Source organism: Equus caballus, chromosome 3 (assembly GCF_041296265.1).
Source record: "Equus caballus isolate H_3958 breed thoroughbred chromosome 3, TB-T2T, whole genome shotgun sequence".
NCBI classification, from domain to species: domain Eukaryota; kingdom Metazoa; phylum Chordata; class Mammalia; order Perissodactyla; family Equidae; genus Equus; species Equus caballus.
Window position 1 is genome coordinate 22,171,989 of NC_091686.1, and position 17,782 is coordinate 22,189,770.

General features: G+C 37.7%; 1 protein-coding gene across 2 annotated transcripts in view; it reads left to right on the forward strand.

The window, feature by feature from the left end:
* PHLPP2 (PH domain and leucine rich repeat protein phosphatase 2) overlaps window positions 1–17,782 on the forward strand; it is a 71,455-nt gene that overhangs the window by 21,909 nt on the left and 31,764 nt on the right. For both annotated transcript variants that reach the window (XM_070263097.1, XM_023637268.2), the window contains 2 exons: window positions 9,530–9,720; window positions 16,653–16,778. In XM_070263097.1, coding sequence (XP_070119198.1) covers window positions 9,544–9,720; window positions 16,653–16,778 — 303 coding nt within the window. In that variant the 5' untranslated portion in view covers window positions 9,530–9,543. The remainder of the gene's footprint in view (window positions 1–9,529; window positions 9,721–16,652; window positions 16,779–17,782) is intronic.

Sequence of the window (17,782 nt, forward strand, 5' to 3'; positions counted from 1 at the left end):
TATGTAATGTGTATTTGTAGAAATACATTTTGTTTACATAAATGATGTTATTTGGTATTGGTCTTCATGCTTTTTTTCACCTAACAGTATATTTTGGAGATGTTTCCTCAACTGTCTTCTATATGTATTTCTTTAAGTTGCATAGTAGTGAATATCATGTATATATTGTAATTTATGAAACTATTTCCTAGTGATGGAAATTTACATTATTTCCAGTTTTTGATTATTACAAACAACATTGTAGTAAAATTGCATCTTTATGCACCTGTGTTTCTTCAGAGTAGATCTCTAAATATGAAATTATGAAATTATTGGGTCATCGGATATTCACATTTAAAGTATTTGCATTTAAAATATTACTACTGCAGAACAAATGTATATCCCATCAGTATATCAGAGTACCCTCTTGCCCACAGTATCATCTTTTAATAGTACTGGCATTTAAAATTTTTCCTAATCTGATGGATAAAATGATGGCCACATTGTTTTACTTTTTGTTTCCCTGATTACTAGTGTGGTTGAATATTGTTTCATATTTTCATTGGCTCTTTAGATTTCTTCTCCTTTGAATTACCCATTGATATTTCTATGCAAATTTTTGTTTATATTTTTTGTATTGATCTAAAGGGCTTCTGAATATATTCTGAATATACACATCCTTTGGATACTATATTTATGACAAAATTTTTTTCCAGCCTGTAACTTGTCTTCTAATTTCGTTTGTTGTGCAGAAGTTTTATTTAATTAGATTTAGTCATTCTTTTCCTTTGATGCATTTACATTCCTTCCCTATCCTAGGTCATAAACAGATCCTGTGTTTTCTTCTAGTGCTTTTATATTTTTAAAATATGAAGTAGGAATCTAACTTTACTTTTTTCTCCATGGCTGGATAGCCAGTTGTCCCAGCAACATTTATGGAATAGCTCATCCTTTCGCTACTGATTTGAAGCATCACCTTGATTATTATTAAGTTCCTATACAGGCAGGGGTCTATTTTTGGACCCTATCCTGTTACATGGATCTATTTGTCTTGTGCTAATGTAGGACTATTTTAATTAATATATCTATATGATATATTTTGATAGCTGATAGGGAAGTTCCCTGTCGCTGTTCTTCTCTGGAAAATCAGGGAGATCTCTAGAATCAGGGAAGTCTCTCTGAAGAAGTAGTATTTGACTTGGTTCTTTAAAAATTGACAGAATTTCAATAAGCAGAAAGGAAAAGGAGGACAGAAGTGGGATATTAGAAATTTCAATGCATGTTCTGTGAATCACATATAATTTGAGTTCAGATTGTTCTGGGCCTTGAGTGCAATATGAAGAGTTTAGCCTTCATTTGCCAGATGGCAGCAGGAAGTGATGGGATCCAAGTGAGCCGGAGAAAGATGAATCTGGCACCAGTGTGGATAATAATTCAGGTGTGAGTTAAAAGGAGTCTAAACTAGGGAATGGGAAGCAATCATTCATATGCGAGACTTTTTTTTTTGTGAAGAAGATTGGCCCTGAGCTAACATCTGTGCCCATCTTCCTGTATTTTGTATGTGGAACACTGCCACAGCATGGCTATATGAGTGGTATAGGTCCATACCTGGGGTCTGAACCCATGAACCTGGGCTGCCAAAGCAGAGCATGCTGAACTTAACCACTACACTGCTGGGCTGGTCCCCATAGGAGAGACTTTTGAAGGAATAATCAGTAAGAATTAATGGTTGATTGAAAAAGGAACGTGAAGAAGAAAACCTAAGAGTTGGAGCTGACTCTGAGATTTTGAGCCTCAGTGACTTTGGGAGAATGACAGGATTTGAGTTGTAAGAAGGAGGCAGTTTGTAGGAATGGTGATGACGTGGTTGCAGGCATGTTTAATTTTAAGAGGTGGTAAGTATCCAGTGGAGATGTCTGGCAGATAGTTGGAAATGTGGAACTAGAGTTTAGGAAGTACAGATCTGGGAGTCAGACACATGAGAATGTTAAAGCCATGGAAGTTGTTAAGATATCTTGAAAGAGAATACTTAAATATAGGAAAAGAAGGAGGCTTAGGGCAGAACTTGAACTTTCACTATAATAACTAGTATTTATTTTACACCCTTACTGTATGTTGAGTACTTACGAAAGTGCTGAGCACTCTACATAGATTTCTCATGTGATCTTTATAACGCTAAAGACAGGTGTTATTATTTCAGAGAGGTTATAAGTTGCAGAAGTCAAATAGAGAGCTAAGAAACAGATAAATCTGTCTACTTCTAAATCTCATCCTTTTAACGTCTAGGATACTCCACCATTTGGTTGTTGGAGAAATAGAGGAATATGAGGAATCCGTAAAATGTAAGCACTGGGAAGGACTAGGGATCATCTAGTCCCACTTATTGGTCTTAAACTTGGGAAACTAAGGCCTAAAGATATAAGAAGACTTATTTGGGACCATGAAACCAGATGGTGGAATTGCTTAGCCACAACTGCTTCTGAAATTTTTCTACTAAAGTACTTCAAATAGCAGAAGTTTTTTGTGTGGTGTGGGGGGGACTATTGCAAGTTTGAAATTTGTTTTGAGGTATCCTTTTTTATTGTTTTAATGTAAGTAAATATTTCATTTTTACCCCCCAGTGTATCTGGTATAAATGGTGCTTCAATTTTCTCTGATTTCTTTCAAGATTTTTTCTTTGTCTTTAGTTTTCAGCAGTTTGATTATGAATTGTCTGGGCTTAATTTTCTTTGATTTATCCTGTTTGAGGTTCACTGAACTTCTTGAATCTCTAAGTTTATGTCTTTCATTTGGGAAGTTTTTGCCTATTATTTCTTCAAATAACTTTTCAGCATAGCACTTTTTCTTCTCTCTCTCTCTGGTTCTACCCCTTAGTTCCATCTTCGGAGCTTTTGGCATGCTGTTTAAGATCATTGTATGACTCAAGGGTGAGCCCAGGAGTTCAGAGACAACTTTATGGGATTGTTTTCCAGGACTCCTTCCTCTTCAATAAGTCTTGGGCCTTTATTTAACCCATCCTGTTGGGCACTTCCCACAACTGCACCCAACTCCAGGGCCCAGCACAGGAGGAGACAGAAAATACAACAGGTTTTCACCCCCTGTCTCTTGGGACTGCATGTCTTCCAGTCAGAGAGGGAAGTTCATCCCCCTCAGAGTTTTAGGTGCCTGTGTCCCTCACCCTTGCAGCTACTCCTGGGGCCTGGTGCTGGAGAAAATAAAGAAAATGGAAAAAAAAGGAAAAGTGAGGAATTTCCCCTGCTCTCTGGGCATGAGGGGACCCCTTTCCCACTCTTCATGACCGAACTTGAGGGCTTCTCCTACAAGTCCACACCAGTGCCCACTTCTAGGTCTGGAGCTTTTTCGAGTCCTGGCTGGGGGATGTCAGAGGAGGAAAAAATGGTAAACTCACTACTGTTAGGTGGTATTTTTAATTCTGTTTTTCTTCCCTAATCTGCCTGCTACTGTTTACTTTTCAGGGGCCTCATTTAGCTGCTCCATGTATTCTGTCCAGGTTTTATAGGTACATTCAGTGGGAGAGACAAGATAGAGTGTGCTTTCTCCATCTTACTCAGAACTAGAACCTTAATGGTGTCTTTTGTTTAAAAGAAGTATTTATTTTTTATTTTTTGAGGAAGATTAGCCCTGAGCTAACATTTGCTGCCAATCCTCCTCTTTTTGCTGAGGAAGACTGGCCCTGAGCTAACATCCATGCCCATCTTCCTCTAGTTTATATGTGGGACGCCTACCACAGCATGGCTTGCCAAGCGGTGCTATGTCCGCACCCGGGATCCGAACCGGTGAACCCCGGGCTGCCGAAGCAAAGCATGCGAACTTAACTGCTGTGCCACTGGGCCAGCCCCCAGTACCTCATTTTAATATAGTCCAATTTAACAGTCTTTTCCTTTATTATTTTCTAGAAGCTTTATTATTTTGACTTTCAATTTATATTCAGAGTCTGTCTGACTTCATTTTTTATTCTTTGTCTGTTTGTTTTGAGTATCATCATGATCTCATGGGCTTGAATATACTTGTTTCAACTCATTATAGCCATTATTCTTTTTGATGCTCAATTTGTCCCTTCTCAACTACTGTGAGCTCTTTCAAGTTGGCTCTGCGTCCTTCCAACATGACCCCAGTAGTCTTCGATAGTATTCTGGATTTTCCATTAAGTTCTTGGACAACAAGATGTCCTAAGATCATCTTTTCATTATCTGACTCAGACTAGGAATAAACCACTTTTCTAAGGACTCCTGGTTCATTTTAATGAAAAATTATATTTAGAGATTATACTTTGGGCAATAGAGATACTCATTGCTACAGGGTTACCCTTGGTTCTTTTTTTTAGAAACTTTTTTTTTCTTTTGTAGGGGAAGATTCACCCTGAGCTGACATCTGTTGCCAATCTTCCTCTTTTTTTCCCCTCCCCAACCCCACCATGCATGGTTGTATATCCTAATTGTAAGTCCTAGTTCTTCTATGTGAGCCACCACCACATCATGGCAACCGACAGATGGGCGGTGTGGTTCCGAGACTGGGAAATGAACCCAGGCTGCTGAAGTGGTGAGAGTGCTGAACTTTAACCACTAGACCATTAGAGCTGGCTCTAGAAACTTTTTTTTTAATTATAAAAGCAATCCATTTTCTTTATAGAACATTTGAAAGTATAAACATTTAAGGAAATTAAAATTATCCCTAATTTTCCACTTAGAATCTTGGATTTTGAGATTGTAAAACTACTTTTTAATTAGAACTATTAGACATTCCAAATACTTATTAGAACATCCCAGTTCTGTTTTTTATCACTTTCAGAATATCAGAGACTTGAGGCACTCTGTATCTAGCAAACCCTCTAAAATTAATGATAAAACAGCATGTTATTTCATAGACACATAACTTACCCCAAACAAAATTGAATATTCCCTTTTGAGAGTGGTAGTAGATAGATTTAGGAGTTTTCTGTGTAATAAACTATAAAGAAATTTGGCCAAGCAAAAAGAGACTAAAAAAATTATACATCAATTGATTTAATATCTGTTTCGTGTAAACTTTCAAAGAGACTGTTAGACAACTAAGTATGATAAACTTTAATGAAGTCCCATTTTTACATAATTTAACCAACTTTGTAATAGGTAATGAGGTTAACCAGGATGGGGAATATAAATGCAATGGCAGGTTTGGAGAGAATAGTGAGATTAAAACAAAAAAATAACAACTTTATTGAGATACAACTCACATACCATAAAATTCACCCTCTAGAAGTATCCAATTCAGTGCTTTTTAGTATATTCAGAGAGTTGTGCAAGCATCATCACTATCTAGTTTTAGAAGGTTTTCATCACCATAAAATGAGATCCTATATCTGTTAGCAGTCATTCCCCATTCCCCACTCCCACAACACCTGGCAACCTCGAATCTACTTTCTGTTTTTTCTGTCTTTTTTTTTTTTTGGAGGACAATTAGCCCTGAGCTAACATCTGCTGCCAATCCTCCTCTTTTTGCTGAGGAAGACTGGCCCTGAGCTAACATCCATGCCCATCTTCCTCTACTTTATATGTGGGACACCTGCCACAGCATGGCTTGCCAAGCAGTGCCATGTCGGCACCTGGGATCTGAAGCAGCGAACCCTGGGCCCCTGAAGCGGAACATGCAAACTTAACCACTGCGCTACCAGGCTGGCCCCTGTCATTTTTTATTTTTCCTTCTTCTCCCCAAAGCCCCCTGGTACATAGTTGTGTATTTTTAGTTGTGGGTCCTTCTAGTTGTGGCATGTGGGATGCCGTCTCAGCGTGGCTTGATGAGCAGTGCTGTGTCCGCACCCAGGATTTGAACTGGTGAAACCCTGGGCCACCAAAGCAGAGCGTGCGAACTTAACCACTTGGCCCCGGGGCTGGCCCCATACTTTCTCTTTTTATAGATTTACCTGTTCTGACAATCCGTCTAAATGGATCATACATACTTGTTTTTTGTGGCTGGACTTTTGACTTAGCATAATGTTTTCAAGGTTCATCCATGTTGTAGCATGTATCAGTACTACTTTTTATGGCTGAATAATATTCCATTGTGTGGATATACATTTTGTTTTGCATCGATCAGTTGATGGACATTTAGGTTGTTTCTACTTTTTTGGCTGTTAAGAATAATGCTACTATGAATAGTCATGTACAAGTTTTTGTGTGGACGTATGTTTTCAGTTCTCTTGCATATAGATGAAGGAGTGGAGTTGCTGCATCATATGGTGACTCTGTGTTTAACCTTTTGAGGAACTGCCAGACTTTCTAAAATGGCTGTACCATTTTATAATGCCACCAGCAATGTAAGAGGGTTCCAGTTTCTGTACATCCTTGCCAACATTTGTTATTGTTTGTCTTTTTTTATTGTATTCATCCTAGTGGGTGCAAACTGGTTTCTCGTTGTGGTTTTGATTTGCATTTATGTAGTAACTAATGAAGTTGAGCATCTTTTCATGTGCTTGTTGGCCTTTTGTTTATCTTCTTTGGAGAAATATCTATTTAAATCCTTTGCCTGTGTTTTAATTGGGTTATTTGTGTTTACTTGCTGAATTGTAACAGTTCTTTATTTATTCTAGATACAAGACTTTTGTTAGATATATGATTTGAAAATATTCTCTCCTATTTCATGAGTCATCTTTTCACTTACATGATGGTATCTGTTGAAGGACAACAGTTTTTTATTTTTGATGAAATCCAATTTATATGTATTTTCTTTTTTGTTACTTGTGCTTTTTCTGTCAATATCTAAGAAACCATTGCCTCATCTAAGGTCACAAGATTTATTGCTATGTTTTCTTCTAAGAGTTTTATTTCTTACATTTAGGTCTATGATCCATTTTGAATTAATTTTTGTATATGGTGTGAGGTTAGGGATCCAGCTTCATTCTTTTGCATGCGGATATTGGGTTGTCCCAGCACCGTTTGTTGACAAGACTATTCTTTCTCCATTGAGTTATCTTGGTACCCTTGTCAAAAATCAGTTGTCCATAAATATGGGGCTTTATTTGTGAACTCTCAATTCTATTCCATTGCTCTCTGTCCATCCTTATATCAGTACTGTACTTTATATGCCAAGTCCTTACTGTTTAGCAAGTTTTGACATGGGAAATGTGAGTCCTCCAGCTTTGCTCTTTTTCAAGGGTTTTTTTTGGCTTTTCTGAGTCCATTGCATTTTTATATGAATTTTAGGATCATTTTGTCAATTTCTACCATGAAGGTAGCTGGAATTTCGCTAGGGATCACATTGAATCTGTAAATCAGTTTGGGGAGTTTTGCCATCTTAACAATATTAAGTCTTCCAACCCATGAAGACTGGATGTCTCCATTTATTTAGGTCTTCTTTAATTTCTTTCAACTATGTTTTGTAGTTTTCAGTATGTAAGTTTTATTCCTCTTTTCATTTTATTCTTTTTTTTGCTATTGTAAATGCAATTACTTCCTTAATTTCACTTCTGAATTGTTTATTCCTAATGCATAGAAATACAATTGACTTTTTAAAAATCTTGTATCCTGCAACTTTGCTGAGCTCATTTATTAGTTATAAAAGTCTTTTTTTCTGCCTCACTTAGGATTTTCAATATGCAAGATCCTATCTTTTGCAAATAGAGATTGTTTTACTTCTTTCTTTCCAGTCTGATACTGGTTTTGAATCTGTAAATGTGAGGTGAGTAGAGACATCTGTTGGACATGTCTTGCAGGCAATTGGATATATGAGATCAGAGCTAAGAGAATACTAGGGCAGGAGATAGAAATTTGAGGGCCATTATCAACATGTGAATAGTGCAGTTTGAGAGGTGGACGCCAGATTGAAGTAAATTGAGTAAATAGGAGGTGAGGTAACAGAGATTGCTAATATAGAAGCACAAATGAGAAGAAAAGAGCCTCAAAGAATAAACTTACAGAGCTTCTCAAAATATGGTTTGTGGGCCATCTGCATTTACATTACCTGGGATACTTGTTAGAAATACATTTTCATATGTTTCATCCCAGGCCCTCTGAATTAGACTCTTTGTGGATGAGTCTTGGTGTTCTGCAGTTTAAACTAATTCTCAGATAAAGAAATTGGAGAACCACTGAACTAAAGGAATTCTACAGTTGAGACTTGGAGGGAATGGGAGAAAACTTTAGTGCTTTTGTAGCTTTGATAGAAACAATAAGGAAGGTGAAGTTGAAGAGTGAAAAGAGAGAGGAACCAAACTCCCAACGAAGGTGGAATTTAGAATATAGATGAAAGTACTGGCCTAGAATAGAAGGAGAAATGATTCTCCCATATATCTAGTGTTAACATACAAAGTTTTAAAGCTTTGAAGTAATCTAGTCCATTTCCTCTGATGTTATCTATAGGACACATAGTTAAAAGGGCAAAGTGATGCCCAAGTTTCCATAATCAATTATGTAATAATACTGAGTACAACCTAGTTTTCTCAACTCTCAGGTTATTGCTATTTGCACCACGTCATACTATTTCTGCTTCTGTTCATCTCTGTGTAGAGTTACTTGTCTGTTTTTAGTAGTGCTTTAGCTGAGAACATCTCTGCTGTCATAATGTGCTGTTTTGTTCACTGTATCTCAGTCTTATAAAGATTTCTAATAGGGAGGAGGGTGCTAAAAGAAAGAGAAGTTCTTGGGGCCGGCTCCGTGGCCGAGTGGTTAAGTTCGCATGCTCCACTGCAGTGGCCCAGGGTTTGGATCCTGGGCGCAGACATGGCACTGATCGTCAGGCCACGTTGAGGTGGTGTCCCACATCCCACAACTAGAAGGACCTGCAACTAGGATATACAACTGTGTACAGGGGGGTTTGGGGAGATAAAGCAGAAAAAAAAAAAGAAAGAAAGAGAAGTTCTTGCATGCACATATCAGCTTCTGCCACCTTGATTGGGATAGTTGATTGAAGTATCAGCCATAAGCTTTTCCTCACGAAGAGCAGAAAGATGGAGGATTGTATACAGAATAGAGTATTCCCATAGTTATGAATTTCTTCCTTCTAGAATAGACTAATCACAAGAATAGTGGCTGTCATTTATTCCATACTTTTGTACCTAAAACTATGCTTTTACTTTACATTCATTATCTTAATTTTTTATGAGAACTCCCCAGAGATGGGTAGTATTAAGATCTAAACTGTGTAAATGAGGAAAGTCAAGCTCAGCAAGATTAAGTAGTTCAAGGAAACAAAGTATATGGCAGAACCAGGATTCACACTCAGGTTTGAATGTCTGAATCCCGAGTCCACGATCTTAACCACTCTGCCATACTGCCTTTCTCTGTGTACAGGAGAGATATAGTTGTTGGAAGGATTAACAGTGGCATCCAAAATAAAATCTTGCTCTCTAGACCAAAATTCATGGCACTCCTGTTATATAACTTTAGTGATGGATAACATTTTAGGACTGAGATCTTGTGGTGTAACACTTACATTGTTTGGTTACCTAAATCTATAAACAAGTATGCGGAATGTTGACACATAATACTTTATTTTTGCCTTTCAGTATTCTTATGCTACTTTAATGGTGGTTTCTGAAGTACTGTTTTCTTTTCAGAAAAACCATGCCAGATGGATCATCTGGATCGAATCCTTCTGTCTGGCATCTATAATGTACGCAAGGGAAAGACCCAGCTGCATAAGTGGGCTGAACGTCTCGTTGTTCTCTGTGGCACCTGCCTCATCGTTTCCTCAGTAAAGGATTGTCAAACTGGAAAGATGCACATTCTGCCTCTGGTTGGGGGAAAGGTAAGACTCCCAAAGATGAACTATTCTTCCTTTGATCATCTTAATTTAAAAGATATCACAGATGCTTTTCAAAGCTTTTTCCACATCTTTTCAAAGAAGCCGATATGAGCATTATGAAGGATTATAGCACAAAGTTTGTTCTGTAGGGTTCTTAGGTTTAAACAAAAGAAACCAACTCAGGCTAATTTAAGCATAAAACAGATCTATTTACATCACAGGCTGTCTAGGAGGTCCAAAGGCTATCCATGCCCCAAATTCTGCTACAGAACCTGTCTGTTGAAGGCACTGTGCCTCCACTGCTAGGCACTAGATACTGTCACTGGTAACACCAAGAGTAGACAGGATGCTACCACTAGAAGCTGCCTTTGGAAACTAGATGTAGCTGCCAGGAGCCATCACTGAAATAGATTCTTTCTAGTTTCTCTTTTTTGCCCGTTAAACTAAACTTCAGAGTCTGGAGTGGTTATAAGCCCCTATCCAGCAGCCAGGGAGGCATGCCATTTCTTACAACTGTACTAGAGAATTCCCCATCATAGGAAAGGAGTTCAGTTGCAAGTTAGCCAAACAGAATGACATATGACTGAAAACAGATATGTTAATATTTATATGAAGCTATACATAATTTTATTTCTTTTATTTTGAATCTCAAATATCATACAACAATTTCTCTGAATTTAAGAGAACGTCCAGACAAAATGACTTTGTGAATTCGTGCTGTGAGATATCCAGTCTGATCCAGATATACAGCAATATAGATAAAATACATATATTAAAAAGAAATATATATAAAAAGACATAGCTGGGCTTAGAAATGTAGAATAGAAATGTAAGTGGTGAGTAGGTCTGAAGGCTCTGGGTCTGAAAGGTTGTAGCAGCCCAGGAGTTCAGCTCCTATAAGCATTTGGGTGTAAAAGTGCTCTGCTCACCAGAGGGGACCTGGTCCAGGCTGATTCTCTAGAACCAGGAGATCAGTGGTACTCTTTGCTTCTGGAAAAAGAGCGAAAAAAAAAAACCCAACCAATCCAAAACCCCAAACCCGAAACTGTTGTTAACCACTGCCTGGAAACAAGGCTTGTTGCTAGCTGTGGTCCTAAAGAGGTGGAAGGACTCAGTTATGTGGCCTGCAACTAGGAAATGAACAAGCCCCAACTGGCTTAATGAATTCATGTGTGTAACTCCAGTATCAACCATGGGGCAGGAACCCACCACTACCAAAATGAGACCTGGTTCTGATCTTGGGGGCTGAAGAACAGAGTGAAAAAGTAAGTAAAATTTCTCCAAAGGGAGAACATGAATGAGGACAAGGTTGGGAGATTGGTGGAGAGGAAGCAGGAAACAGCACAAGAAGGAGAAGGAAAAAACAAACCTTCCATTCAAGTAATTCTTGTTCATTTTTCCCTTTTCTCACTAATAGAAGAGGATTTTGCTCAGAGTAGCAGTATGACCAAGATCAAAAACTGTATCTCCCCAACCTCCCTTGTAATTAGTGGTGGCTAGTAGATAAAAACAAAAATTTCCAGGTGGAACTTTTGAGAAAGCCCTTTAAAATGGGACAGAAATGGATGGCTTGAACCTTTGCCCCACTCTCCTTCCTTTATGGAACACAGTCCCTTAGTGTTGGAGGTGGAATGGTCATATGGTGACTGGGAACTGCAAGCACATGCTGAGTGTGGCCATCTGGAAAGTAGAAGGCACCTGCATCCCTGATGGCATTATGGAGCTGCTGTTGCAGTCCTGGACTGACTCTGTTTTTTTTAAGCCACTGTTTTATAGCTGAATGTAATAAACTGATGTATTGAAGAATTTCACAGATAAAAAATACAGAAGAGCCCTCGAGGAAGGTGCTGGTATGTATCTAATGGAAGTTCCAGAGAAGAGAGTAGAGCAGAACAGAGAAGCAATATCTGAAGAAATAATGGTTGAAATTTTTCTAGACGTAAAGACAAACATGAGTGTTCAGATTGAAAGTATGCTGGATACCAAGTAGGATAGATAAAAATAAATCTACACTTAGACCCATTGCAGAACATGAAAGACAAAGAGAAAATCATAAAAGCTTCCAGAGAGAAAAAGATTACCTAAAAAGAATTGACAGTCTGACAAGTCTTCTTTTCATCAACAATATGTGCCAGAGGACTATTTGCACAATTGGTCAAAGGAAATAAATGTCAACCTATATTTTATATCCAGCTGAATTATCTTACAGAAGTTAAGGCAAAATAGGACATTTTCAGACATGCAAAGACTAATGAGCTGACACAACCTCACTGAAAGAGCTACTAAAGGATGTAAAAACAAACCTCCCACCAAAAAAGAAAGAAAGGAAGGAAAAGAAACAAGAAAACAACAAAGGGAAGGTGTGAACAATGAATATAAGAAACAATGATGAGTGCAGACATTGCTAATATATGGTAATAAATTTAGTATTGATTATAAAAGGTTTTAAAGATTTTTATATTTTAAATATAAAGATTTTTTTTCCTGCTTTTTCTCCCCAAATTCCCCCAGTACATAGTTGTATATTTTAGTTGTGGGTCCTTCTAGTTGTGGCATGTGGGACACCACCTCAGTGTGGCCTAATGAGCAGTGCCATGTCCGTGCCCAGGATCTGAACCAGTGAAACCCTGGGCCACTGAAACGGAGCACGTGAACCTAACTACTCAGCCATGGGGCCGGCCGATATATTTTAAATATAAATATGAACTAATAAAGCTCAAACTACGCTGAACAGTATTCAAGATGCAGTGGTGTGTTTGATAAGTAAAGTGTGATGCAGTCTTGGAATAAAAGGATAGAAACACAAAGTAACTTTAAACTTTATTAGAAAAATTGTCAAGCATGAATTAAAAAATTTTAAGGATAATCACTAAAAGTAGAAGGGGAAAAAATATAAAAATTTCTGTAATGCTAAAAGGCAGGAAAAGAGTTGAGAAAAAAGGAGCAAAATAATTAGCATGATAAATTATCACAAATTATAGTGGTAGAAATAAATCCAAATATATTAGTAATCACCATAATCATGATTGTCAGATTGTTATTTAAAATCCTACTACTTTCTGTTTATGAGACATACCTAAAACTTAGAAGGTTGGATGTGAAATGATGGAAAAATTATACTGGTCAAATAGCAACCAAAAGAAAATTGGTGTGGTTATATTAACATCATATAAAACATATGCAACAAAGAACTGTATCTAGAATATATAAAGAACTTTTACAACTCAGTGATAGAAAAATACCCTAACAAAAAACTGGGCAAAAGATTTGAACAGACCCTTTACCAGAGAAGATACAGAGATGGCAAATAAACACATGAAAACATTCTTGACATCATTAGTTATTAGGGAAATGCAAATTAAAATCACAGTGAGATACTACACACCACTCGAATGACTAAAATTTAAAGACTGATGAATACCAAGTTTAGCAAAGGTGGGGAGCAACTGAAACACTCATACGTCATTGGTGGGATTGCAGTCATTTTGGAAAACAGTTTTTTCATTTCTTATGAAGTTAAACATGCTTATCAGATGACCCAGAAATTCTCCTAGGTATTGAGAAATGAATTATATCTTTACAAAGACTTTGACTGGAAATTCATAGCAGCCTTATTCAAATTGCCAAAAACTAGAAACAACCCAAATGTTCATTGACTGGTGAATTGATAAACAGAGGTGGTATATGCTTATATTGGAATACTACTGAGCACTACAGAGGAATGAACTGCTGCTACACACAAGAACAAAGAGGAACCTCAAAAGCATTATTCTAAGTGAAAGAAGCCAGGTACAAAAGTCTATTTATTGTATGATTTCATTTATGTGAAATTCTAAAAAAGGCAAAAAGCTCTAGTGATAGAAAAACAGATGCGTGATTGCCAGGGTGTGGAGGGAGGGAATTGACTGCAAAAGGGCACAAGGGAAATTTTGCGGGTAATAGGGTTACACAACTGTGTTATTTATAAAAACTCATCAAAATGTTCACTTAGAATCAGTGAATTAAAAAAAAAAATCACAAATTTATTTTATGTAAATTATACCTCAGTAAAACTTATCTCCCAAAAAAGACTTTAATGCAAAAGCGTTAGTAGGGATAAAGAGGCTCACTACAAAGTGAGGAAAGGAACATTTCACCATGAATATTTAATAATTCTGAAGTTGTGGGGGATTTACAAACCTGTCTCACTATTTGATATATGGCTCTGTATTTCTGTGTCAAACATCACATAATATTTAAACGATTATTCTAAAACAGCATCTATTCTTCATTTCAATAAAATCCTTTATTTTAACACAGATTCATTCAATTGCAATGATTTATTATATAAAATGGTCATGTTGTGAGCATCACAATTGAATGTTGTTATTTAATTTTATTGGATCTTTTTTATTATTCTTTTTTTGCTTAAAGTATTTTGTATTTCTGCCATTTGACTCAACTTTTACTTGGCACCAGAAACCTAATGATTTATGAGTATAACTTGAAAGTTTCCAGCTGACTCACCAAGATTCAGTAGCTATGACATACCAAAGTGAGGTGTCAGACAAAGATGTAAGTGGTTCTATAACTATAAAAAGACTTCATCCTAATCAAAGCTATATAGGTTGAGTTGGAGTTTGGGGGAGAATTTCTTTGAAGAGAGTTGTACTGTGAATCCCTATCGCCCACCAAATAGGAAGGGAAGAGGTTTCTGCCTCTTTCCTCAGTGAAAGAGGTTTCAACAGGACTCAAGAAAGCTTGATATGGGTTCCCTGCAGTAAGGGGACATAGTGGACTGGTGTCCTGCCTTCTGACTGGGAAGTCTCGAGGATAGGAAATAGGCTACCTGGCTGCTTTGGTGAAAGAGCAAAGCCTAGCTCATATGTTGGGATCATTGTGTATTACTTGGATTTTTTAATATGTGACCCAGATGGGTTGAAGAGAGAGTGAGAGCCATTGGATGGATGGGTGGATTCTCTTAGAACATGTCCAGTAGGGCCACCTGGAGGAGCAAACAGGCTCCACCAGAGGACAGGCTGTAAGTGGACCACCAGATTCCTTTGGATCTAAGGAGGGAGTGGTCAACTGCTGGAAAAGCATGCATTAGCCAGGTCAAGGGATCTGTCAGTGGGAAGCCATCATTGCTTGGTTTGGGGTGGGGAGTACCCAAAGAACCCTCAAAAGGACACATTGAGGGACAGCATCCCCTTTAAAATCTGCTAGGCCCAGAGAGTGCGAAGTCAGGTTATGACTCTGCTAGACTAGAAGGAACTTTTGGGCTTCTATCTTCCCTGTCCTTCCTCCTTTTCCACTTCAACCCTGGAGGGGATCAGAGATGGCATCTAGCCCAGCACCTAGGAAGTAAGGGAGGAGGTGAATCCAAAAACCAGGCCAGGGCACCCCTTGCAAGCAGGAAGCTGCCCCCAGTGTGCTCCAGTTTTGAGGGGAAAGAGTTGGAACAGTCTTACCTTTGAAGTGGAAACTTTGGCTCTTATCACATCAGTCTGAAGACTCCTGTTCTGAACCATGCCATGCCATGCATTCTTGCATTGCAGGGACTTGAACTTGCTGTTGCTGTGCCAGGAATGCTCCTCCTGCAGGAGATTTCCATGGCTTGCTTCTTGACCCCCTTAGGGTCTTTGCTCCCTTGTTACCTCCTCAGTGACTGCCCTATTCATAATTCAGACTACCCACCCTGTTCTCCTCCAAGCCCTTACCCTGCTTTTTCTTCATGTATTACTCATTATATATTACATCGTGTCACAGTTTTGGTGTTAGAGTGTTTGTCGCCTCTCTAATATAAACTCCATTGAGGGCAGGGACTTTGTTGGTTTTTACCCTCCTGTCTCTAGCATCCCAAACAGTAGAATGTATTCATTCAACAAATATTTAATTATCAAATTCAGACTATTTTGTGACTTAAAGAGTAATAAACAAATTTACTTATGATTACGCCCTCTGAGTCCTACTCCTTCAACATACTTGTTAAATAAATATTCCTTTGCTTTTTCTAAACAGCTTTATTCAGATATAATTCATATACCATACAATTCACCCATTTAAAATGTGTAAGTCAGTGGCTTTTAGTATGTTCACAGAATTGTGCAACCAGCACCACAATCAATTTTAGAATATTTTCATGACTGTAAAAAGAAACCCTGCATTCCTTAGCCATCATCTCCCCATTCCTTCCCCACCTCTAGGCACCTACTAATCTACTTTATATTTGCCTATTCTGGACATTTCATATTAATGGAGTCATACAATTTATGGTTCTTTGTGACTGGCTTCTTTCACTTAGCATAATGTTTTCAAGATTCATACATGTTGTAGTGTGTATCAATATTTTATTCCTGTTTACAATTGAATGATATTCTATGTATGGATATACCACATTTTGTTTGTATGATTACCTCTTGGTGGACGTTTAGATTGTTTCCACTTTTCAGCTATCATGGATAGTGCTGCTATAATTCATGTATAAGTTTTTGTGTGGATGTGTGTTTTCAGTTCTCTTGAGTATATGCCTAGGAATAGAATAGCTGGGTCACATGTTTCCTCTATGTTTAACCTTTTGAGGAACTACCGGACTGTTTTCCAAAGTGGCTGCACCATTTTACATTCCTACCAGCAGTGTATGAGAGTTCCAGTTTCTCCACATCCTTGCTGATACTTGATATCCAACACTCATTATTATCTGTGTTTTCTATTTTAGCCATCTTGGTGGATGTGATGTGATATCTTGTGGCTTTGATTTGGATTTATCTAATAAATGATGATATTGAACATCATTTCATGTGCTTATTGGCTATTTCTCTATTTTCTTTGGAGAAATATCTATTCAGATCCTTTGCCTATTTTTAAAAATTGAGTTATTTGTCTTGTTATTGTCCTTTGCTTTTTGACTAGGATTTTTTTTATTGGTTCTGATTTTCTCCCCCGCTCTTCTTCAGGTAGAAGAAGTGAAGCGACGGCAGTACTCGCTTGCGTTCAGTTCAGCTGGAGCCCAAGCTCAGACCTATCATGTCAGCTTTGAGACCTTAGCTGAGTACCAGAGGTGGCAGCGGCAAGCGTCCAAGGTGATGAGCTGTCAGACGTCCTGATGTGGAGATAAGAATGTAGAAGCCCAATAGAAGTGTATTTTGAAACACCTTACTCCCAAGCGAGCAAACTATAATCTTTATGCATATTACTCTAGGCCTTTCTGAGTATATAATGAGTGAAATCGTGGAATTCCACCAGATCCTTAACTTATTATTTATATTTGCATAGTACAAAATGCTTTCAAAAGTCTTTCCAGATACATTTACCTTTATACCATCTCTGTGAGGACGCTAGGGCCTTGAAGGAATTGAGACACAGTGAGATTCAAATGACTTTCCCTCCATCCTGGTAGTCAGTGATAGAGCCGTTCCCTGACTTGGAGCCTAGTGCTTCTTGATCTGTGTACGTTTAGCACAGCTTTGATGTACCACTTCAAGTTTCAACTTCTTGATGGGACATGACCTGTGATCCTGTCACAAACGCTTATTCCTGTATGCTGAGGATGATTAGCTTTTCAGCATCATTCTGCTTTTTTAGTCTTTAAGGATGAAATGCTCTAAAATTGCATTGCAATTTCCAAATTCCCTTATTCTCCTAGCTATTTTTACAGAATTTTAACACTTTTTTTTTTGGAGCTAAACAGTTACATAAAAGATTGTTCCAGTATAATGACATGCCATCAGAACATGAATGACTTTTCCAGTGATATTTTGTTTGGTTTTTTACACCCATTTTCACAACACATATTTTATTAGCATATTATAGAAATATAAACCTCGTTTTGGTTATATTGAATTTTCTGTATTTACATTGTGGTGGTAATAAAATCTGCTCTGAGTAAAACTAGTTTCTATTTTAAGTAGCTATTCCATTCTTCTGCCCTTATAAAGAGAAGTTAATATTTTTTGAGCACCTTTTGCATGCTAAGCAGTGTGCTGTGTTCTTGGTTACTTAATTTTACTCACACGACTGATGAAGAAACTGCACTAGTAAGTAACAGAGCCCATGTGTCTACAAAAGGCTATGTCCTTCAATATCA